At 37.9% G+C, this 25373-nt stretch overlaps 1 protein-coding gene across 2 annotated transcripts in view; it reads right to left on the bottom strand.

Annotated features, from left to right (window-relative positions):
• SPON1 (spondin 1) overlaps positions 1-25373 on the bottom strand; it is a 238295-nt gene that overhangs the window by 158726 nt on the left and 54196 nt on the right. For both annotated transcript variants that reach the window (XM_074586174.1, XM_074586173.1), the window contains one exon: positions 1809-1942. In XM_074586174.1, coding sequence (XP_074442275.1) covers positions 1809-1942 — 134 coding nt within the window. The remainder of the gene's footprint in view (positions 1-1808; positions 1943-25373) is intronic.

Raw genomic sequence — 25373 nt, forward strand, 5'->3', positions numbered from 1 at the left:
TCACAGTGTAAAAATCAGAGCGCGTTGAACAGCCAGCACGACTTGACCAGCAGAGACAAGAGAGAAGAAACATTTATCAACGTTCCTGCAGTTGGTGGTACTCTACTACATTCCTTTGCTGCCAAGAGCCAGGCAGCCCCCTGAACTAACATCAGCCACAGATGTTTAAATTTTAGTGAGAAAAGTATAGGTCTTGGTTCATTTTTTTTTCTTAATGGCAATTCTACTTAGGACAGTACTGGAAAAAAAAAATAAATCCATCAACTTGTATTGCTGCATATCATTATTGTACTAAAGTTTAAATCTTATGTCTTTAAAAGGATGTATAAAACATCATCACTGTAGCATTACATTACTGACGTAGTAAGTGCCTCAAGCAATATTTGTTACGCAACTAAGCGGGAGGCAGTCCTGAGGGGAAAAGCAAATAGCTTTACTGATAAACAGCTCAGCAACACTGAAAGATTTTCGTGATTGCTCCTTGAAAAATTCCTTATAAAAACTTTAACATACAACCTGTCTGGCCACCCAGAAAGCTTCACCGTTTTGCTGCAGTCCAATACACACTTCTCTGTCCTCAGCTTAAGAAAGGACTGGAAGCGTATTCTTGAACTGCTTCCGTGCAGATTAGAACAGAAGGTCTCAAACAAAATTCTTTTACTGATAGCAAGAGGCAGCAGGTAGGAGTGCACTGCCGAACATCTGAGACTGTTCCACAGCCAGTGTCAGGGCTGGAGCTAGATCACCCTCACAGATGTGGAAGAGGAGGGTGTTCATCTCTCGTGCCAATCAGCAAAAAGAGAAGGAAATGAAGCACAGGGTGAGAGAAGAGCAGCCATGGACCATTTGCCGGGGGCAATTTTGCAGCCTGTTCAGAAATTAGTTGCAATTTTAATAACACATTCTCCGGATTGGCCTAAACTATCGTCAGCACCACCTTTGTGCTAGCATCTCCCTAAAAGCCTAGAGGTGTTTTCTGTCTCTAAAGGCAATCCCAGTAATGATTAAGACTCTTTGAAATTCTTTAGTCTACTGCAGGGCACATCTTAGCAATTGCAAAGGCTTATCCCAGACGCAGGTTTCAAAGCAAGCAAAGAAATCCAAATTGCCCGTGCATATTTGACCAATCTGTCCTATTAAATATGACAAACAAAACCTTTAAAGACAGGACAATGTTCCTCTGGCAGTTTCCTCCGACACTCTTCATAGTAAGAAGTGACTTAAGGTTTCTACAGACAAATAAGCGGCCCCAAAGCAAAGTGCACCTGCATAATGTTACCTTTGTCTATTGTTTAAAAAACATGAATATACATGCTTTAGAAACAGACTGTAGAAATAATTGGAAAACATCAGTAAACGATCACCAGCTCTAAAATGAAAGCATTCACCTCTAAACAAACACATCTGGTTTTAATGCTAAAGATCCATTTAGAAAATCCTACTCTACAGAACATTCCTATTATTCATCTCAACTAAAATCATGTTTTCTTACCCAAATCTCAGCCAGATGGATGCAATTTTGATCTTAAAGATTCAGTATTTTTAGGTGAAATAAATGGCTGAGAGCCCACCAAGTTCAACTAAGGTTACCAATTCAAAGCTTACTGAAGGCTCGGAGTAACTTTTGAATACTTGGGCTTTAAGTTGCTAACGTTTAACTGCACAAGTAGAACTATCCTTGGCCAAGTGTGTCAAAGGGGAAAAAAAGCATCTAAGAACTCCAGTAGTTTTTAATCTAATAAATATTAGATTTGTTACTAACCGAATTTTACTTTAATGGTTAGTTTAATATGCCTTAAAATACTTACTTCAGGATTACACAGCCTGTACCAGTAGGAGGAGCCGTCCAAAACACCTGAATGCGTGTCCTTCTTCTAGGTGTGCTCTCAGTAACAGCAACAGGACAATTACTCATGAACTGTGTTTCTTCTTCATCTATGATCTAAGGAAATATAAAGAGAAGAACGTGAAAAGATACGGACGTGCACAGCCAATGTCTCTCGAGTATGTTTTGTCAGTTCACGTTTTTCTTCAGTGGGATTATTTATAATGTCTGCTTAGCTCAGCACTACTTTGTATATTATATTGTATTTGTATATTTGTATTCATATTTGTATATTTATAACATGCAGATCACCCACTGAAATGAAAACAAAAAACCCACAAAATAAGGACAGAATAATTCAGTTCTGGGTGAAGAGAAGTTTGTCCTTTCTGAGCATGGCTGCAAATAATTGATTTTGTAGATCCTGAATAGTGGAGCTTCCTGCAAATGCTAATGACCTGAAAATAATAAAAGATGCATAATTTTATTTTCTTTAATACAACGGCAACTGGTTAGGACAGGTGGGACATGCTAGAGAAGAACGGGGTCTCAGTTTGTTTATTTTTGTTTGCTTTTTAAACCAACCCTTGTTTAAACAGTATTATTGTTAAGGTATCAAAAGAATCACGTGATCAAAAGAGGCAGTATGTGAACCACAATCACCCATAATTCAGAGACCATTATTTAGTCCGATCTGCACACATTTTTGCTTTTTTGATTGATTGACGTTTAGCAGAAAGGTTTAAGAGGTATAAGTCAACATAAAACCAGAGAGGCTGAATTGGAACTGGTGGTGTTCTAAGGATTTTACTCAAAGGTGTCTGTGACAAAATAGCTTTCTCACTACATATGTACTTCATGGATTGTACTTTAAGCCTTCTGTTCATCAGATCTCAAAGAAAATTCATCAGAAGCTGCCAAGCTTTATTTGGAAACAGGCAACGCTGTGATATTGCAAAATTTCTCTTCAGAATTACTCAGTGGTCCACCTTCATTCGATGAAGCCACAATTCACACTACATTGGATCAAGATTCAAGGCAATCAGTTACAAACCTTACCATTTTGAGAAAGAAGCTGCTTTTATGGATTTATAACAAGAGTCAACTCTGAAGGAGCTTTTTCAGAATTCTAACAACACACACGCTTATCAGATTACAATAAAAAGAAATATCTTCTGCCAGTAAACATAACTTTAAACAAGTATTCTGACAAAAAATAATATTTTACATTCTGAAAAAATGGCAATATCTATAGTTCGACCAGATATGCTTTACTGAGCAGGCATCCACCTTGTGTCACCCAATGATACTGCCAGCATTCCCAAATATTTTTAGCGAAGTCAACAAACATTTCTGGTTTTCCATAGCAGAATAAAGGGGCACTGGCACAGAGGAGTGCTGAGAAACTCTACTTAGCTGGTCAACAGGGTAATGGTTAATGAGTTTTAAATCTAAAGCCATTAATATTCTTCACTTTTTTAACGCTTCATAGAATCTGTGTAACTAAACACAATGTGTACAGCTACTACTTTGCTAGATTTTAATTGATGTGAAGCATTGGGAAGCATGGGATCTAGTGTAGGCTTAAGCTGGCTACTTCCACTTGATACAATTTAATGCATTTAACTCGAGCATCAAGAAATCCCTGATCTACAATTCTGTCTTGGCCATCAACTATTTATTCTGCTTGCCTTATTCCTGCAACAGTAAAATAAAGAAATAAAACCGTTTACTTATCTCTCCAAAACGTTGTCTCAATGATTCAGGACCATATCAATTGACCTTTTATCCATATCTCACAGTAATTCATTCTCAATCAAAACCCAATTTTGGTGGAAGCTGAGTGAAGAATGCGTGATTTTATACCATCTCATACAATATAAAATACTATTGTACGTTATATAACAGCAGGATAATTCTCATTGAAAGGGGTCTTAGGAGGTTCTGAAAGTTCTTAAAAAGGACAGCTTTTCTAGAGAAACAGAAATATTGCAAATTACTGTACGAGTTACACTAGCACCATATTCTCTTGCCATATGCTGCTGTAGTATCATAACTCACATTCTTGGATAAAAGCTTTAAAAATATGTTCAATTCAGGTCAAGAAAGATTAAGTAATTACAGGTAAGTGTAAATACTTTACGACTGACTAGATAAAAGCTACTCAACGATGATCAATGAACCTTTCATATATGTTGATTTTTCCAAATTATTTTAGATTGTCCGATACACATTTCATCAGTGAATGTTTCTTGAGAAGCCCAACTGAAATGAACCCATGTTCTCAAAGTACAGAGTTTCTATTTTCAGTTAACAAGAACTTAGCTGCTTTCATATCCCTAAATACCCTTCCTCCACCAATCAACATTGTAGACCCATCTGTGATGCATTTGCACTGTAAGTAAATTCTTGTCTCTCGGTAAGTCAATCCTGCTTTTTCCCCTCAATAATGAACGGAATCGCAAGGAACACCAAAACCAAAGCCAACAACTAATACTTAAGGAAGGAGTTGTGAGCAACTGTGAGTAGTTATTACAGGTAAAATTTCCAGCTACTGCAAAACCAGAACCTGAAATATGTGTTTGAATTCTAGATAGTCATGAGGTTGGAGTACATCCATGCCCTTTTCCAGTAGCAACAAATGAACCCAGAAACACAGACAATTTTGCAATTCTATAGTCTACTCAATTACTGCAACCTAGCAAGTTACGAATTTCCTTAAGGAATACAGATGCCTATAATGAAATAATTTAAAAGTTTTGGTCGCATTTTAGAACATAATCCTAGAAGAACAGGAAGTAGTTGAATCTCAAGGCTACATGACCATTTCCTGCATCAATAACCGTCAAAGCAAGAAGATTTATGTAATAAGTGTCTACTGGGAAAACCTGACCATAAAAGAATAAGGTCCACCAAAAACAGTTCCATTGAAGGAAAATTAGACAGAAGCTTTCATAACAAAGACTCCTAATGTTGACAGAATATAGTAAAGAACTCCTAAACTAGTTGGAAAAGCTCAAATGCCAGTTGATCTGAGAGGATTAAAGAAAATGTTATTTTTAGATATTTTATAAAACTCAGAATTATCCAGATTCTAGGACTTGAGGTAGATATGAACCAATCTCAAATATATTTGTTAAAAAGATGGGGTTTGTTTCCATATCCATGAAGGTTTGATTCTTTATAAAAAGTTCTTAGGGGCAATACAGAAAGGGTTCACTACTTATACAAGAGGATTCCAAATGACACTATATTTATGGTGGTGGATGTTATTATTGCACTCACACATAACACAGGAGAAAGCAATAGTATCCTGGCCAACTTCAAGAAAAAAAAAAAAAAAGATATGTAATCTCTGAAAAGAGTACAATCCTGATTTTTCTTCTGGAATCAAGTCAGACCACATAGGCATGAAGGAAAGAACTGGCAGGAAAAAGGCATGCAGATTAAAATGTAGCATTTGCAAAATTATAGCTTCTGAACCCCAGGTCGTCTGTAATGGGAAGCCTTACATTTTCTGGAATGGGACAGAAAATTAACTACATGTTGGACACAAATCCTAAAAACGAAAATAAACACTATGCCAAAGAATCCGAGGTCTCAGAGGGTGGTTCTCTATGTGACTAATTCTTTTGAATCCACAAACGCAATGCCATTAAGTCTTAATGTTCTATTTAGGTTTTGGTGTGGTTTTGTGGGGGTTTTTCCCATTATGATTGTAATGTTATTGGACCAATTTATTCCTTCAGGGAAACTAGTGTAAATCCTGAACAAGACTCTCAGAGTTAACCTGGATTTGAACAAGTGTCACAGAAAGCAGAATTTGGCTGAACTTGGGTAAATCTACAAACATGGAAGCATATTAAAAGGGAGAATTTACCAGTTCCAGGGTCAGTCTTGCATTCTTTGCATATTCCAAACACTGACGAGGTTGAGGACAAGTTTTGGGTGTTCCTGAAAAGCAAGACTGGATGACTGCTTAGCTGTTAAACAGATGAATGAGTGGTTTTCTTTTCTCAGAATTGGAACGTCTCATGCTGAGTGACAGAGCTTGCGATCTGTTTCTGATTTCTATAAACTGTTAGTCAAATAAACGAGACTGGCCAGTTGTGTTCTCTATCGTTACATTTATATCAGCATTTAAAAAAAAAAAATTCAAAATGCTATACACCACAAAGAAAGGAATTAGTATCAAGTACAAAAGGAGATGAAATTACATAAATCCTCTAATGGCTTGTGTCCACTTCCTTAGTTTAAACCACTGGCTAGGATCTTCAGCACCATTTCTTGTTCTGTGGACACATCATCACTTTCCACCCACTTAAACAGCTGCGTTTTACTGGAACAACTGAGTTTAAAAAAACAAAACAAAAAAAACCCCCAACAACATGAAACCACAAACAAAGTTCACAAGATAAGCATTTTTGTGGTCAGTTTTCTTCTTTGGAAAAGCTAACATAGAGTCTAACTTCCAGAATGCTGCAAAACTATCTTCTCCTTGAGGAAACTTTCCCATTATAAAATGAACACTGGGTCTACATAACGGTAATAATATTTGGCCATTAGGGATTAATCTAGAACAGAGCTTATTTATGGAATGGAAAACTAATGATGTACAAAGTCAATTTAAAAAAAAAAACTACTTCCATGATATGCTTCACATAATCAATTTCTTTGACTAAAGGACAAAGTATTTCCTTCAGAATCTGTGCTTAGAATCAGAAGAATCAGAACTGGGACTTTTTATGAAGTGTCAGTAATCAATCTTGATGCAGACTACGATTCGAAGCTGTATAGCACCACCGAGCACTGCTGGGCTCTTAGTAAAATTTACCATTTGGATAACTAATTATCCAATTTGCCATTTGGATAACTAACCACACCTCGGGGCACTGGGGAAAAGTGTGCAAATCTATTGAAGAAAGGCATTGCTAAAACACACCTGTAGATTATCACCATGTTCTGGTAACTTCAAGCACAAACTTTACATAGATACACTACAATGTTGTAATTGGAAATCAAATTTAGTTCTATAATCATTACCTGAGCACAGACTTCATCAAGTAAAGACGAAATGCATCAGATGGCACGATGGTAAATTCCATGAAAGCAGGATCAGCACAAGTTATATGTCTCTCCTCCTACCTGCCTCTGTATGTCCTTCTACCCGCTCCTTTTTAATCCCAGACACAAGGTAGCGGGAATCACGGAGCAGGGGCGGGGTGGGGTGGGGATGAGGGACACAACACACCCTTCCATTTCTACAAAGTAGTAAGATGCCAGACTGTCAGATCAAGTCTTTGATTTACATTAGCAAAAGGAGAGGAAAAAATAAAGGATTTATAAATCATCTTCCAATAACTGGAAAAAAACCCAACCATTTGTGTGTAAGATGTTCTAAGAAAAAGTATTTACATTCTGTTCAACTGTCCTTCTCTTCTTTAAGAGAAACAATTTGAATAGTGTGTTCATTGCAAAAAAGGCTGTGTTGGATAATCAAAGGGAAAAACAAGCTACTGAGAGAATACTGTTTGAGAATCTTATCCGTTCAAGTGTCCCAAAAATTTTTTGCTATCCAGAATCCTGTAGTCATACCGTACTGCATGTTGCTCTTCAGTCTAAACAAACCTAGAAGCTATATTGCAACTATTGCCGGGCAGGCAGCACAGCCTCTTTGAGGTGCAACTCAGACAAAAGGAGGAAGAAAGCAGTTCAATGTGACAAGAACCTGAAACGCGTTCAAGATACGGCACTACATTGTCAGCTTTTACACTAAACAGCCTTTCCTGCCTGACAGGCTCTCTATAGAAAGCTTAACAAAACAGCAATTTCTTCTTTAATCAATATATATGGAACGAGAAAATGTATATCGGCAGAGACAGATAACAATAACTTGACAGCATTTAGTAAATGTAAAATATTTTTACATTTTTATATATTTATATATTTTAATATACATATATTTATATATTTTATATATGTATATTTTTTTCTTGCGTTTGAACCACTCTCAGTTAACTTAATCAGTGCTGTAACATGTTGAATTATACAGCTTATGCTGAAGCCTTACGCTTGTAAATTGAAAATGGCCAATTAAGCAAAAGCTGTCCATGAAACTCAAGAGATGAACGAACGGAGATTGTTCATTCATTGTTGTGAATTGAGACAGTTTTCATTTAATTACTCACTAAAGGTGGACTGAAGGTCCAAAGTTTAATCTTTGTTTCTCGTGAATTTTTCTCCTTGACTGTAACATTAACATTTCTATGAAAACAGTTGGGTAAATTTATTCAAGCTACCGTCTCAGACTATATTACAAGTATTTTTGACAGATAATCCGGCTTTTCCCAGAAAACATATTACTTTTTATAATCTCTAAAAGAGAAACTATATTAGGCACAGAAAGCTGTCATTCTCATAGCTGTAAATCTCATTAGGTTCCATCTATAACTGTCTTTAAAAAGTAGCTATTTTGACTGACAAAAATCCTCTCATTTCACGTTTGAAAGGCTGTTAGTAAATACCAAGTTCTAGCATGGAAAGAGCCAAATATTTTTAAATAGTATCACCTTATGAAATCCCTTCAAAGATTCTAGATTCTTAACGTAGCCAATACTATCCACCAATCCTCACCAGAAATGGGAAATTATTCTGAAGACTGAACTTGCTTTTTTCACCTTGGCATGCAAAGATTCAAAGTGCACCAGCTGACTCTTGCCCAAGAGAGCGCCCTGCCATAAGCATCAGAGCATACAAATTAGTCGCAGCGTTCGGGACATCAGCACGAGTGACTTGGGTAAAGGAACTTCTCCTGATGTTTTGTGCAAAAGCAACAAGTCACTCTGTGCCTTGCATGACAAATGCCTTAACTTTATTCTTCATGCTTTGTGTTCAGTCTACACAGCTCCTTTTACAACATTTGAAATGATGTATTAGGATTCTGGGCAAGATGGAAAATTTTACTTTCAAAGAAACAGGACTTTTGGCTCACCTTGATTATAATTTCATCAAGTTAGACCTAAATCTAGAATAAATTTACTAAAGTTGGACTCTATGCTGAACGATTCAAACATATTAACTTGTGTGTTGGGGTATTTTTCATTGCGTTCAGGCAGCAGCTAAAAGACTGAATTTGCTTTTCAATGAAATCAGGGTTCATTTAGGGTCTAAATATAGTTCATTTGGAAGCATGAAACAAGGAGATGAAAAAAAGGGTAAATTTTATGAACACTTCGTCAAATGAAAAGGAAGAAATATTACTTTCAAAACTCTGTTCCAAGGATTAGGAAGCAGGACTTCCCTAAAACAGCCCTATTGCAGCCCTAAAACAGAATAGTGAGGATGATGGGGACACCGAGCAAGGCTATGCTGTGGAGATCCTTTGTTGGCCGCCCGGGAGCAAAGTCAGCATTAATCAGAGCCATCCTCTAACTGCAGTTCCCTTCACCTGAGCCAAGGCCAACCCAAAATAGCAGCTGTAGAGAATCAAATCCAATATTTAAAAAAAAAAAAAAAAAAAAAAAAAAAAGAACCGAGCACAATCACTTAGGTTTCTCGCTGGCTCTCATGGATTTCTCATTTCTCTCCTCCTTGTTACTGGAAGATCAAAGTGCAAGTGGTTCTTCCAAGATTACAAAACTAACACACTCATTCCAGATAAGACTATAACCACAATAAACTTCAACAAAGATACGTGCAGGAGTCACTGTGTAATACTTTCACAGAGGAATTATTTAGACTCAATGTTATTTTTGTCAAACTATTTCAGTATGAATATGATTTTTTTGGCAAAAAATAACCACTATTTCAATCTGATAAGAAATTTTCACAGGGAAAAAATAACTTTTGATAGGTGGTGTCTCAAGTGCTTTCAGCCTGGGAGAAATGTTGCTTGCTGAAGGGGATGTTATATAAAAATCAACCTCATAATCAAGGATTTTTAGATAACAGTCACTTGAAAGCGGTATAAGCTTAAGGATTTTGTATATTTCCTGTGCAGTCACTACAGTTAGGACCTTTCATTTAAGCTTATAATACACGCATTTCTTTGGAAAGAGAAAAAACAACTGTTCCCATCACTTCTAAATATATTTTCTGCCATTTTACCTACTTATATATAATGCGATTAGCTGCTTCACATTTAAAACCCTGTTTTAATCTGATTTCCTAGATGAATAAAAGGCATTGGAAGGTTGTGCAAAGAAATAAAGGTTTTCACGGCCTCATAAAAGAAAGTAATATAAAATAAGCCAATGTGGATACACCACTTGAGGGAAAGTGAGACATGACTTTTATTGCTGAGCAGCCTTTCTCAAATCACTTTAGTATAGTCTGTTTCCTAATTGTGAAGTGGGGATGTAGACATTGAGCACATTTTTCAAAACAATATATTAAATGCTCTATAAAAACACACTTATTCTTAACAGCTTCTTATACCTCTCAAATTCACTTCAGACTTCACAAACAGGGAGAGGTTCTTTGGGAGGAGATTAAGTATGAGATGCCAGATCTCAGCCTGCTCTGTCATGTGCCAATAGCTCAAATTAGACAGAAAAGTGGCTTAAAGAATCAAGTAGGAATTCAAGTCAGGGAAGTCTAGGGAAGCCATAAAGTTGGGGTGGCCCCCTGCGTACCAACCTTTTGTCTCGCTTTTGTAAAAAGAACAGCCAAATTCTGCCAAAGATCTCCCAGCTTGGTGTGCTGATGCCCACAGGACCCAGGAAGCAGAACAAAACCAAATCTGGCAGAGCTCCAGTTTGACAATTGCATCTTTTACACATGAGAATGCTTTTTCAGCATATCGAGGGACTGTAGCACAATTAATTTAAAATGAAAATTTAAATATTGCTAAAAAATAAGAACCTTGCTTTTCAAAAAATGTTTGTATCTTCATTTGGCTGTACACTGGGATTAGAAGACAAACCTTACTTACTCACTTATCTTGCAAAAGCTGAGAAACATTCTAGTAGAGCATGCCGTGGGAACAGCACTGAAGACTCTACTTCTGATAAGGAAAATGCAGATTCATATATCCATTCTGCATCAGGCAGTTCATTCTCAGTGTGAGCTTTTACAAGATATGTAACCTTCAGACAGTCTCTTTTCTGACCGATCCTACTTCACATACACACTCACTGAACCATGGGGAAAAACTGGCTTGACAGCCAGGGAATGAAAGCACTGATGTGGCTTCAAATCTCTGCTCTGTTTATTTTGATGACTTTCCCTCCAAGTTGCAAAGCCAGGCTCTCTTCCCTGCTGGCCTTCTGAAGTGTTTCACTAGTTTTACAAAGCAGAGGGATCCAAGAGAAAGAGACTGTAAGAAATCAATCCTGAAATAGACTGTTGCTGCATGGAGGAGCACTCTTTAGGGCTGCAAAACTCCCTGGTGCAATCCCTGTTCTAATGACTCAGACACTTGAACCTTCTTTCCATCCAGATTGAAAGCCTTTTGTCACTTTTGATGGACCTTTCCTTCTGAATGGAAATTATGTCTGGATGAAAAGTTTTCCCAACAAAAAAACTGTGAATATTGAGAATATTCCATTAACAGGCTCAATACGATGGTGTTTCTTTCTGAGAGAAGAGGCCGAAACATTTCCCCAAAGTATTGAGAATCCCTTCTAGCGTTGGTTTGCTAGTTCAGGACTGAGATCCATGTCGGTTCTAAGAGTGTCAACTTGGAAGTTTTTAAAATGTTCAATTAAAAACAAATAACAAAACAACTTCTGCACTTTTTTCTGACCCTCACAAACAAATGCCCTTCTTTGAAAAGGAGAAAAGCATACCTCTGAGCTTCCTTCCCAGAGCTGGCCTTGTGCGTTGTCTTGATCTACGGCTCATCGATAGTCTCTTATAACACATCTCTGTCAAGAGTTTATGTTTAAGCCAGCATAAGCACTTCGGCCGTGTTACTGTGGCATACACACACACACACACACACACAGTGCTGCCTCTGGCAGCACCAAAAATTCATTAAAAACTTTTAGTGAATGAAAGATTAATCCCTGGTTGACACAGTGGGTCACTCGTGCACGCAGAGGCACATGCGCATAAAACAAACTCCAATAACACGTAAAAAAAAAATATTTTTTCCCCACATTTTCCAGATCCATATAGTAAAGGATTCATTCAGATTATTCCTGTCTCAGCACAAAACATAGATTTATAAGTATGAACTTAAAAAACCTTCCAGGTCTTATGCTAAGCGTGCATTTAAGGTCACTAAAAAGTCAGAGGCAGAGTGCTCAGTACCTTGCAGGACTGAATCCAGGATAAATTAGAATTACGTTTGTGAACATGCCTGTGGAAAGCTGAAGGACCATCTGATCGCTGGGAGCACATTTTTCTGCTATATTTGTAAACTTACGTGAAAATTAGCATTCATATTTTTGCTATATGCAAGCAAAAATCTTGTCAGCGCACTCTTAATAATTTATTAAAACTACATGAAACTTTTCATACTAGCACTAGGATTTTCCCTAATTTACGCAGCAACCGTCTCTACCGGCCTGAGCTCATGTGTCTTTGCTTCTGTCAACGCACATAATTCTTTGCACAAAAGCACCCTTTATAAATGCTTGAGAGGATGTGCCTTCACTGCAACTAATGGTTATTTCATTAGTAAGGACTTCTAGTCACCATTTAAGTCCAGTCAATAACATATTTTAGACTCAGTGGTCCAGAATGTCTGTTCACCATAAAAATAAGCTTTAAGCACTCCAACAGATGAGAAATGTAAATAACCAAAAAACCTGACATTCTTATGTTCATAACGAAACAATGTGAGAGACAAAACACGATCTAGTCCTAAACACACCATTCTTGTCATTAGTTCTAGAAAGCTTAACTAAGAGCAGAGAAGAAAATCTGACCTTCATATCAGAACAAACCACATGGACCAGGTGAAAGTCGTTATCTACTAATTACTGCATTTCAGTAGGTTGGTAAAGTTGGTGTTAAAAGACACTGCTGAGGTGTAATTCTTCCTTTTGAAATTAATTACATGATTATCTTTTGATAAGATTATCGTTCTTCATGTACCGTTACCACAATTGCATATTGCCACTATCTTTAGCACCATAATGAGCAATGCAGAAGTAACGCGAGTGCCAGAGAAATATTTGCTGTGGACTCGCACAGAAGACATGGACCTTATCTTCTGCACACACAGGCACTTCTCATTTACATTTCTGTGGCAAGGAACTCCAGGTTCATCATCAATTCAATTTAAAACCCAGGAACTGCCATTTTTATTTCAGGAACAACACCCGAGATAAGAACACAGTTGCAAGGCCAGCTGATCAAAGGGAAAGGAATGTTAAATTTGAGGAGACACATAAAACATCAGATAGGGAAGAAATTTTATAGTGGCCAGTCAAATGACATATATAGCTCTTCTACTGAAGCCACCTTTCTATGTCACAGGTTCTCCCTGCAGGGCAATGATAACAGCCTGCCTTCCTCATCCACCTTTCCCTCTCTTGCTTTTGTCAGCCAAAGGAATCTTTTCTAACTACGACTTTTTGGAGTACAAAGTGCAACATGGGCCTAAAACTAGATGGGCCTTCCTTACTAATATAATCGATAATAATATTATTATAGAGGTGACACTTTTCCATAATACAATACAACATTCAATAGTGAAGTACAAAGTAAATGCTATTAGGTACCCCAGAAGTGATGAAACTCTTTTGAAATACATAGTAAAGTGTGAGTCTGCACATTTTACTGGATCAGCATTTCTCAGTTGCCTAGTTTGTTCAGGCTTTTCATTTATCCTTCATTTTCGAAAATATTACACTACTCAGCATTACAAATATACTGCCAAGAATAGCTACCTCACTTGGAGCTCCTCATTTAAGTTAAGAAGGGATTTAAGGATTAGAGAAAATACATATTTTTAATAGCATTATTGTCCTGTTTGGTGTTGGAGCTTTGAAGCACCAGCAGCCCTGGCACACGCGCTATTCATGTTCCTCATGAATGTCTCAATGCCAAAATATACATCCCAACCCAGTTCAAGCAGATTCCACACAAATTCCCCTAGCCTTCAGATGACTGCGTACAGAACATAATCTATTTCAGAGAGACTTAATCCACTGCTAAAACCATATTTAGAGCAAAAATACTGGTGATCTGGAAGTACAGGCTTTGTGCAGATAAATTTAAGAAGGCATTTACCTCCTTAAAAGAGCTCTCACATCTTTTGCTTAACAATTTGCATCAGCTGGCGGATCAGCAATACTGTTGGTACTGAAGAGCTGCAGAAAGCCAGGAAGGGTTTGTGGCAGCACTGACAGTAGTTTTGAGCAATTATTAAAGCCACCAAGTTCTATGATTCTAAGTTCTTTATGTGTGTGTACGCGAGTGTGTGCCTGCACGTTAGGCAGAGTCAAGAGATAACAATCCAGGCTATGGCTCCTCGTACTTTTGATATGCTAATGAACTACTAATGCACAGATTCTTTGATTCCTTCCTTCCTTGGAGAGCATCACAGATTACACAGTCTATTCATGAACAATTCCCCTGCCTGCCTCTGTGTCCAAGGTTCTCTACAAAGCCTAATTTCACAATACCTAGAGTACCCCTGGAGTACATTAAACCTGCTGGCTGAGAGTTTCAAGGAAACCAAGAAGTTGTGCTTTCTCCCTTCCAGCATGAGAGGATTCTGCTTCAGAAAGACACGCTGCAGTCAGTCAACAGTGAAGGTACAGTCTGGCAAAAAGGAGAGTCTTGTGGGCAGACTTCGGATTTCTTTTCAAGAATCTGGTAGACTCTCTTCAAACGCTGACTGAAGTCCAAGTGGGTTAAGTGCAGTGACTAAATGAAAACCTCACAGCGCCAAATATTAAAACTGAATCTATAGTAAAACATGGTTTGGACACTTTTTCCTGAACACTGTCTTGCACAAAATGTTCATTATGGGAAAAATGCAATGACATAAGCATCAGGAAAAAAACATAATTCAAAGCTTCAAAGCTTGTGTGCATTTGGTTTGGGTTTTTTTGATATTTTTTTTTTGCTGGTTTGGTTTTCCTTGGGTTTTTTTTTCCAAAAAAAGTTCTTTTGAATATAGCAGTATATTTCATCATAGTATAAGATGCCTGCTGGAGAGTTGTATAAACTTCATTAAGGAAATAAGCATGCAGAAAGGGATTCTGAAAATATAGAACAACAAAGAATTTTTGGTAAAGGCTTATAATCAAATTCTTCATAGCTCTGTAAATTAAAGCCCTCTAAAAAACGAGCTGTAAACTGAAATGGAACTGTATCAAATTGTACTCGTACATATATTAACACTATAAGGACTACCGATCTTTCCCAGGTTTAAAAAAAAATATATAGAGAGAGAGAAAGAGTGCTATCTTGCTTTCATATTAATTCCAAGCAAGGTACAGTGATAAAGAAGATGTGGTTTGTTCCTTGCAACTCTCCCTCACTAAACCTGGCACGACAATCAGAAGCGTGCCTCAATGAAGAGGCTTCCTCCTAGGCAAGAGGCCAACAAAATAAGTGACGTCTTCTCATGCAGACATCACTGTCTATTTAATTTTAAAAAGCTACAAAGCTTTTGTAAAAAGAGAAGAGCTCCAACTCTGCTGTTGCATTAGGGCCTAAAACAGTATCCCCCTCACCGTCAGTAGAGGAGGTCTTCATAATCCTCAGAGGATACACTGATTCCGCTTGGCTTCAACTGAAATATTGAATAAAATGTTCACTTAGTTGTACTTCCATATTAACACATGGACCATGAATTTTGTCAAGCACTTGGCACACAACATTTCTTTTAAACCAAATTATTAAAGGCAGTGTTTTTGATGAAACCGCTTCTGAAATTATTTGGACATTCTAAGCTCATTTCCAAGAAAAACCGCATAGGGGACAGCAAATTTCTGAAGGACAGGAACAGAGTAAGACCAAGGTGAGGAGGCCACGTGTGAAACCGGATCCTGCCAAGAGGGTGCCAGACAGGAGCCCAGACACTCGCATCCTGTGCCCCTGCCCAAGGCTGGCAGCTCCGCCCTGGTCCCACGCAAAAGGCGCAGGAGGAGCAATAAGGACTTCGAGGAGGAAAGCGGGACGGGACCTGCCCACATCCCTTGCCCTGACACTGCCAAGCTGCATGCAAAATAAAAATCTAAGGTTTACTGCCCTGTCACAGAAGAGCTAAAGCTACAAGCAGATTTCAGAGCAACCCTATATATATATATATACACACATTGCACTACGTTTTCATCTCCTGATGGCTTGGCATGTTTTATTTTGAAATATAAGCTTTCTTTATGCATGTCAACTTTATGGCTGTAAATAGACGTTCCAATTAAAAATTTGTACTCCCATCTTAACCATTCATGCAGATGACAACACAACATCGGTTAGAAAAAAGCACAAATTTATCTCAAAGGGATTTAATTCCGATGAGTATGTATTTCAAGACTATAAAGCTGTTTCATTTGAAATTTCATTAGGGCAAGTAGAAATTCAATATATGCAGTTGTAAACCAAGAGGGAGGTAAGTGCATTTTCTTTGGGGAAAAACCCAGCTTTTTGTGATATTCATTAAAAAAACAGAAAATTAATTTCCAAATCAATTTGACACATAAGCAAGGAAAATTTAAAATTGCGTATCTCTAGCATCAGCCACCTTTTTAGTAATATTCCATTGCAAAAGAGGCAAATGTGTATGGAGTCAAGAATGTGAAGAAGAAAATAAATTATAATGTGAATTAAACAGGAAAAAACGCTCTATTTATGCTGGCCCTATTTCCAATGCTTTCCTTCATGCTCTTAGTAAACCCACTTCAAATACAATAGATTTTTTTTTTAAAAAAAGCATACATTCCATTATTTCAAAGGTACATCTTAAAATAAACTAACTTCCTAATAGATTTGGTGGTATTTCTTGCTACATTGAAATTTAGGCGTCAGAACTCCTACCACTACTAACGACAAGTATGTTATTTTACAAGATTTGCGGTTTTAAAACATAATTTTGTCAAAATAAATTTGCCATTTTATTGAAAATTCATTTAAAATCATTTGGAAAAATTTAAATACATTCAAAACAATCCATCTTGAAATTAAATGTTTTGATCTTTCACCATCTCAAGTATGGTTGCTTCAATATTTTACTTAATAATTATCTAGCGTAAATAACATCATAAAAAGAATAATATACTTCAGTTTTATTAGCATATAAAGTGCTGATGACCTTTCTATTGGAAATTTCGAAGTGATTTAATTGTTTAACTAGTTAGCACCGTGGCATATTTTGACAGGGAAAATTTCTCCTTTCAACCAGTTTCATTTTTATGTTGTTCAGTGTAGCCCTTTTACTCCTAGCCCTAATTGGGAAAAATAAATAGTCCCTCTGTATTGTCTGGGTGTGCTTTTCATATAGTAGCAACAGAAAAAAAAAAACAGTAACATAAATTACAAAGCAGGCAAAATTACACTTTCTACTGCTGATCAAAACTCTCTTCAATACACCTACGGTGCTATTGTTCATGTGCTACCGACAGTCGGAGTGTCCCAAGAGATACACCTTCGATTTATCTGTACATTGATATTACACATGATTCTGAGAAATCTTGAAACCGTATTCTTCGCATTCAGCTCCCACGTTATCCTGGTCAGTCAAATATGAAGAGACAGCAGCAGTTATGAGGCAAAAGGCAGCAGCAAAGGTGTTATGCACAAGGCGTGAAGTGTTCACTTTCCTTTTGGCAAACGATCACTTTTCCATGGAATAAAAGAGATGATGCCCTTGTAGTGCATTTCTAAGAGCCATCTGAACAGACTGACAAAACTGAGGTCCTAAGCAGCTAAACTTCACCTTTATGTGCTCTCATTCATGCTTTTCGAAGACATAAAGTCACATACTTCCATGGAAATGGAGACGGAAGAACAGTAACTCTACAGAGAGTTTCAATGGCAGCACACAGGAACTGGAAACAGACAGGCACAGGCACGAGAATCACAGTGCTTTTGTGCTCATCTCGTGGACTTCAGCATGATCTACGCTATTTATGATGATAGTGAAGAGCTTAATTCACATGGGTGATTCTAGTTATAAGTGAAGTTGGAATGTAACACATGGGCTTACAACTGCTTTATTTACTTTACAACTCCAGCTATATTTTAATAGATGTCAACGATGAGAGCTTCTAGCTAAGGGGAGGCATCAGGCTCAGGTCCTGGGACACTTCCCTGGAGACTTTTAACAAGAAAATGAAGAGAAGTAGTTAAAAAACTTTTTCAGTTTTTGCTTTAAAAATCCTAAAATTGCAAAATAACACTCCCGTAAGTTCTTTTTTATATATATATATATATATAAACTCTTTCTTAGTGGCAGACAAAGTTACGTGCGAGTCTCATCATATGGAATATACACAGTGACAAGCATCAATACCAAGTCCTGTGCTGTTTAGTATCTTCATAAATTATCTGGATGATGTGACTGAAAGCATCCTCACCAAGTCCCTCATGACACTACGCTGGGTGGTGAGGTGGACACATCAGAGAGGAGAGACATCTTAGAGAGACCTGGACAGGCTGGAAGAGCAGGCAAGCAAGAACTGTATGAAGTTTAATGAAGACAAGTGCATCCTGCACCTGGGATGACATAACCAAAGAGCCCAGTACAGGCTAGGATCTGTATGGTTGGGGAGCAAGTTTGTTGAAAGGGTCCTTGGGGTCCTGGTGGACAACAAGCTGAACATGAGTCAGCAGGGAGCCGCTGCAGCAGCAGAGGCAAATTGTATCCTGGGCTGCATCCGTAAGGGCATTACTAGCATAGACAGAGACATGATCGTACCACTCCACTCAGCACTTGTCAGGCCACGTCTGGAATAATGTGTCCGGTTCTGGTCCCCACAATTCAAGAAAGAAGGCGACCGAGTGGAGAGAGTCCAAAGGAAGGCCACAAAGATGATCAAAAGGCTGGAGAACCTGCCCTATGAGAAACAGCTGAATGAGTCAGATCTCCCCCCTCTTCCCCCCTTGGAGTAGAGAAGGCACAGTAGGGGTGAGCTCATCACAGTATTCCAGTACTTAAAGGACAGCTACAAATGGGACAGAAGCTCCGTCTTCACAAGGAGCCTCATGGAGAAGACTAGAGGCAATGGCTACAAGTTGCACCAGGAGAGGTTTCATCTATATACAAGAAAAAAAAAATTACAGTGTAATCAATCAATCAGTGGAACAACCTCCTCAGGGATGTGGTAGAATTCCCATCGCTGGAGGTTTTCAAGATGTGGTTGTACAAGGTGCTAGATAATCTCATCCAGGCTCTCCTTCCCGAGAAAGGCTGGACCAGACGACCTTTCAAGGTCCCTTCCAACCTAGGCTGTTCTGTGATTTTATGAAGTACGCAGTCAATGAATTTATGTTTCTCATTTTTTATATGTTATTACAAAATGTTTCTTTGCACTTCCTTGTCTTTGTTTACTGCACTTAATCTGCTACAGGTAGGTTTTCCAACACTGAACAAAGATTCTTTCAGTCACATGACTTTATACATATTTGGGAGAGGGTTCCATAATAAGTATAATAAAAAAACTAAGCGCCACACTAAATATGAGTCTATACAATACCATCTTCTCAAACTGATGAAGTGTTGGTATGTAGGAATCTAAACAGCTGTCCCTTTCTTCTAGATTCTCGTGTGAGAATCTGAAGCGTATAACTGTGAAAGTTTTCATCTGAGAACAGAATGTACCCAAAAGCACGTCATTTCTAACCTATGTAAACATTTACAAAACATGAGCATGGAAGCACTAGAAATAACACAGATTTTTCACTGCAGAAACTAAATATTGTCCAGCAGGTCATCTCTAGCTCATGAGAAGTCTCATGCCATCTTTCATTCCTAAAGCTGAATTTTGGCGACATAGGAAATCTGCCTCAGTGGTTATGGACAACCACTCGCACCAGTGTTTATTCAGAGACTTACATTTGGTACTTTCAATGTTTTGTTGAACTATTCTCAACAAATTTCAATTAAAAGCGGTATAAAGCTCAAAGTCAGCATTCTGGATCAGTTATTTTTTATGTGCTTTTACATCTTTTACAGACTAATCTTACAAGTTTTGGAAAGGTACTTGAGAAAACAATCCTATGAGGTATACGACTGTAAAACAACTTCAACAAAGAAGCATGAAAAAAAAACTGTCTCAAAAAAGGGAAAAACAATTTCTGATGGTCAGAAATTCAACCACGTATAAAGCAAAAATTAATTTGCAGGAGATACCAACACTTGATAAATGACAGCTTATCTCCAGAATACGAACCATGTAATTAGAGAAGTATTAAAATTAAAGGCCAGGAATCATGTATAATAGATGAGACACGTATTACTTCTGGGATTATTTTAACTTTTTTTTTTTCTTAATACACAATAATTCCATATTATACAGACGTCAGCAGGCATTACACCATCCAGTCTACTAATCCAAAATACATGTTATTGCTGCTGTTTCTGATTCTGCGCCAGCAACAGGAATAACTAAAACATAGCATGGATCCAAACCCATTTATTGGTTTAAGTGACTAAGGGCTAGAGTGCTAAGAGTATTTGGAGGGGTTTTGCCATTTTAATCCTGTTGTAGGAAGGACTTGTTTATCTTTCTGATACCTACCAGCACAACAGCTACCATTACTGGAACTGGTTTTAGGGACCCCACCATATAGACAGAATTAGACTGCGTTCCCGTATTTTAAAATCCCCATGTTATATTTCACACTCACGCTTCGAATGTTATACATTTTACAAACATTTGTTGTTTTCTGCATGGACAGTATTTACACGCAAGAAGACACCTGACTATTTAAACATTCCTGACTTGGGAGGCAAACATTGTATGCAAAGAGCAGAACTCCTGAAGTTTAATCACAGCTAAAGTGTGATATGTGATCTCGAGTAAGCTGCTTCAACAGTTACTCTTCTGTAAAGTGGATGTGATAAACGCACATTCTACAAGAATTTTTATGGAATTTAATTTACGCAAAAACTTCTAAATCTTCAGCAGAAAGGCAATATAAAAACACATTTCAAAGCTGTATTATATCCATAAATGTAAACATAAATCTGGTAGCACTGCACACAGAAAATCATTAGGACAAGATTCAGTAAATGTAATTGGAAAAAAAAATTTAGCCATGATTTCTCTAAATTCAAGAGGTATGTATCAAGTGTCAAATACCTTAACAGCAGCGAGCTCGACATTTTATCCTGCCTTTATATGGTTGCCATATTTTTAATCGTGCAATGTCCCTTCCCATATTTATGTCATTCTGGCTTATTTAGCTCAGGCATAAACTAATTTTTTCTTTTGTACATGATGCGTACAGACGTAAAAACATGAACAGAAATGGCCATACTCCAAGACCCATTTTCACATCAGTTGTATCAGGTTTGTTAATCACAAAAAGAAATGCCAGAGCTCTTTCGTAGTCAGCAGTTCGAGGCAAATGGGCTTAGAAACCTAGGAACACATTGCGATGTACACTATGTTCTTTCTGTGGAAGCTGGCAGTTGCATAACATCTGCACATCCAAAGCTGGTTGTTTATTATGTGGGTTTAATACATTTTGCAACTAATGTAATCAGATGAGCTGATGAGCATCTGATGAACTAAAAGAAAAAAACTAGATGAATATACAGAGAGCTTTGAGTAGGTAGCATAAAGGTTTTTTTCATCCTTTATAGAAATCTTACACAACCTCTAAGAAAAAGTTCCAAATTATTGTTTGGAACATATTGTATTTGAAGCTAAGGCTATTATATAATCCCACTGTCTAAATATATCATAACCCAATTCTAATTCATATAAGTACTTTGTATAACCTTTATGGATAACAAAACTAGGTTACTGAAAGAATCTCAAAGGAAGCCAAGAAACTTTGCATAGCCAAAAACCCCCACTGGTCCTATGCGTGCAGCAAATACAAAAAAAACATTTATGATTATCTTAACAATACTGGGATTTATCATAATGTGTGGGCAGATTTTCTTAACAGGTAGGATTAGCGTGGGGGGGGGTAATTCACTGACTGCAGGTTCTTGCTTTATTCCTACATCTGGGATTCCCACAACATCACGTACAGAGAGGCCAGAGCAAAAGGACCACCACCAAGAGGCAAACTGCTGCCTTAGCAACCATTGAAAATACCTCCCTGAAGCTCCCAGAAAGCCGCCTTCTATTAATGGTACAAAATAGGTAGCTAATTTTCCTATGGAAGTGACCTATTGCTTAAGAGGGGTTGCAGTATAAAATTTTTCTCCATTTTCAGCATTTGTTTGGTACTTTATGTCCCCTCTCTGTTTTCCTCCTCTTTAAAAAGCAGTAGGTTAGCTACAATAAGTTTGTGACAAACAGGCTAAACCGAGCAACATCAGGTATAATTAAGCCTCCCATACAAGCAGAGTCAGCTTTACTCATACAACTGGAATTTAAAAAAAAAAAAAAATAAAAAAAATTAAATGAGTTCCAAGAGAACAAAACCCTGATGTGTGTCAAATAAATGCCATGCCATGAATAAACACTGGCAATGCCCTAAGGAACCTCTATTACAGTACTGACTGTATCGAGATATTTAATCATTAAAGTCACAGAACAGTAAGTACTAAAACTACTTCTTACATACTCATTCTTTTAAATGTTTCTTTTGAAAAGAAATGCAGGTCCGAATGAGTTATGCCCACCCACAAGGAAAAAAAAGAGGCAAGAGCAACAACAGTGCCTCAATTCACACAGATGAGAATAATTGGAGCCCAGTTCAATCTGTGAAGTAAACAGAAGCAGGATGAAGGCTTTTCAATTTACACCTACAGCCTACAAATTAGTAAGCAGTCTGGTAGGATGAGCTTGCCAGAGATTGCATAATAACCCTACCCACAATGACAATGCAGGGAATGGGGAACAAAATGGTAGCTCTATACCAGCAGGGAATTTCCCCTTCTAATTACTGAGTGCTATGAAAAGCATTTTCAAAAGCCAAACATTAGCTTTTGTGCAACTGGATCAGGATTTTCTTTGCTATTCTCAATTTAATTTCAGGTGAAAATTAATTTTAATCCGCTTTTGTTTTAATAATCAAAAGTAACTATGCAAGAAAAATTACAAAATACTGTCCAGCAAATATTGCTTGGGAATTTATTTAGCAAAATAATAAAAAAAAAATTGTATAGGAAGTTCAACAGGTTACCAGTAATAATGGCTTCTTGAAATGTCTTGCTTACATAGGTATTCATTATATACTCACTTGTCTATACCAATTGAAATCAAAAATACCTAAGCTGGAAAATTCTGCTTCGCAGTACATGTAGGGTACCTTCACATCCTGTCCCTTATACAACCATGAGAAAAGTAAAGCGGAAAACATGATTTTCGTTTTTTCTCACAGCAACTGAAAAGGGGGGCAAAACAGAGCAGAAGGGGAGACGGCTGGAGATAATTTCAGAAAACAAAACTGCACAACTATACTGGCAAGTGGTGTGTTATTTCTAAATATATCCTTGAATTTGTAGTGCTTGATTAGTAAGTCAAGCTCCCGTAATTCAGTCCTATAAGTAAGTAGCTATCCTGATGCTATCTAGGATGGAAACATCCATACCATGGCTTGAGAAATAACCTGAGTCAGAAGCGGCCTGTGGTGACACCGTATCTGCTTCTGGCCGTTCTCTGGTGTCTCCCTGCTAGAGACACAGCAAAATGAGAGGCTGGGGAAAGGTCCTGGCTCCATGTAGAAGGGAAGAGCTCTCCTTATATCAAGGAAGGTCTCAGAATTAAAGGAGCAAGTCAGGGAAGGAGGGAGGCAGAGATAACCTTACCTCCTGCCAAAACCAAATCTCCTGGCTTTGTCTGCTGATTAAGATGACGGTCCTGTACAGCTACCAGGGCAATTCTGTCACAGAACAATTTAGCAGGTAAGAGATCATCCATATAAGCATGACTCTTACAGCAATGATGACCACAATCAGGAAATCCACACAGATGGTGGTGCAGGTGGCAGGCTGGGATCAGCACGAGTGGTTAACAGAAAGCTCACAGAACAGACAGGACTGAATACAAGTCTCACTGGTGGGACTGCTCACTGGGACAGTGCCTCAGAAAGCCTTTGAAAAATTATAGATATGTAGCGGATGAGCACTGTGATCCTCTCCGGCAGGGCTTTACATTAATGGAAGCAGACAGCGTTCAGGTGATCATTAAGCAGAGGCTGAGGTGGACAGCAACCAATCGGAGAAAATCAGGACGTGGGGTGACACACCAGCAGAAATTCTGATGACTGAACTTGGTCCCTATGTCTGAAGAGATCCTTCTGTATAAGTACTTTCAGCTAGTGATATCCTTATAACCCCACATTTCACAAACCAGGGATGAACAAGGTCTTTACATTGAAGAGATCCAGCATCCTGCTGGGTGACACAAGTTCCTGGAGTTCTGCAAGAGCAGGTGTGAGGAAAAGCAACACTATATGGCTTTTTGGTCTGGGACTCCAAATAGTCTCAACAGGGTCAGGGAAAGAAGACTTCTTAAAGCTACATCCTAGCCAAACCTTGCAGTTTTCCGAGAAAACAGACCAAAGAAAATCCAAGCATTCTAATCAGAAACACATCTGCAAAGTCTCTTGAGTAAAGACTGGCATTGAAGCAAAACATCGGATATGTTCAGGATAAGAAGGTGTATTTTTCAGTTGTATGAGTCCTTGCATATCATTCTGAGGACATCACTACGGATTTCCATTCATGCCTGCAAAAAGTGAAATGACTAAAATCATCTACGAAGGTATGTTAGGATAAAGCACCAAAAGGCACCAGAATCAAAAGATGTGGTCATTTCCCTGAACAGCTCTTGCATCATTCTGATGTAGAATAAATACACTGTGATCAGATGACTAATGACCCTGGGTTGTTAGGTCATGAGAAAGACCTATCACAGCAAAGAGAATAATCAATTACAGCTGTTCAGGACAGCAATGGAAGTTGAAACAGTATCCCTTTGCAAACACTGAGAGGTCCCTATCATCATTGGAAAGAGAACAGTTGTAAAGGAGGAGGACTGTCCGGGTGGACTGCATCTGGGGCTGAGAAGGGTACACATGCAGTCTAGAATAATGAAAACTAAATATATCGTCACTTTGCTAATGCAAAATTGCCTTCTCAAGACAACCGGCACAGCAAGCATTACACTTAATCTGGTAGCAATTAATTGATCAATGAGTTATGATGAGAACTGTCTTCCCTCACTTGACTATAGAGCCTGGAGGAAGAATTTTCCCTACAACAGCCATTCATGAATGAGTCAGGCAGGTAAATTCCCGAATTTAAAAGAGCCTTTCTGAAGACATCTCTGAAGACACTGGAGGGGGAAAAGAAAAAAAAAAAAAAAGAAAGAAAGAAAAAAAGAATGAAAGAAGATCATTTAAATTTAATTGGAGATTTTCCACTGGCATATGTGTACCTTCCTCAAAAGTGCAGAGGACTGAGAGCAGGATTTTATTAAAGTAGTAGAAAAGTCCATATAGCCTGGAGAAACTGTCA

Source organism: Larus michahellis, chromosome 4, assembly GCF_964199755.1.
Source record: "Larus michahellis chromosome 4, bLarMic1.1, whole genome shotgun sequence".
NCBI lineage: Eukaryota > Metazoa > Chordata > Aves > Charadriiformes > Laridae > Larus > Larus michahellis.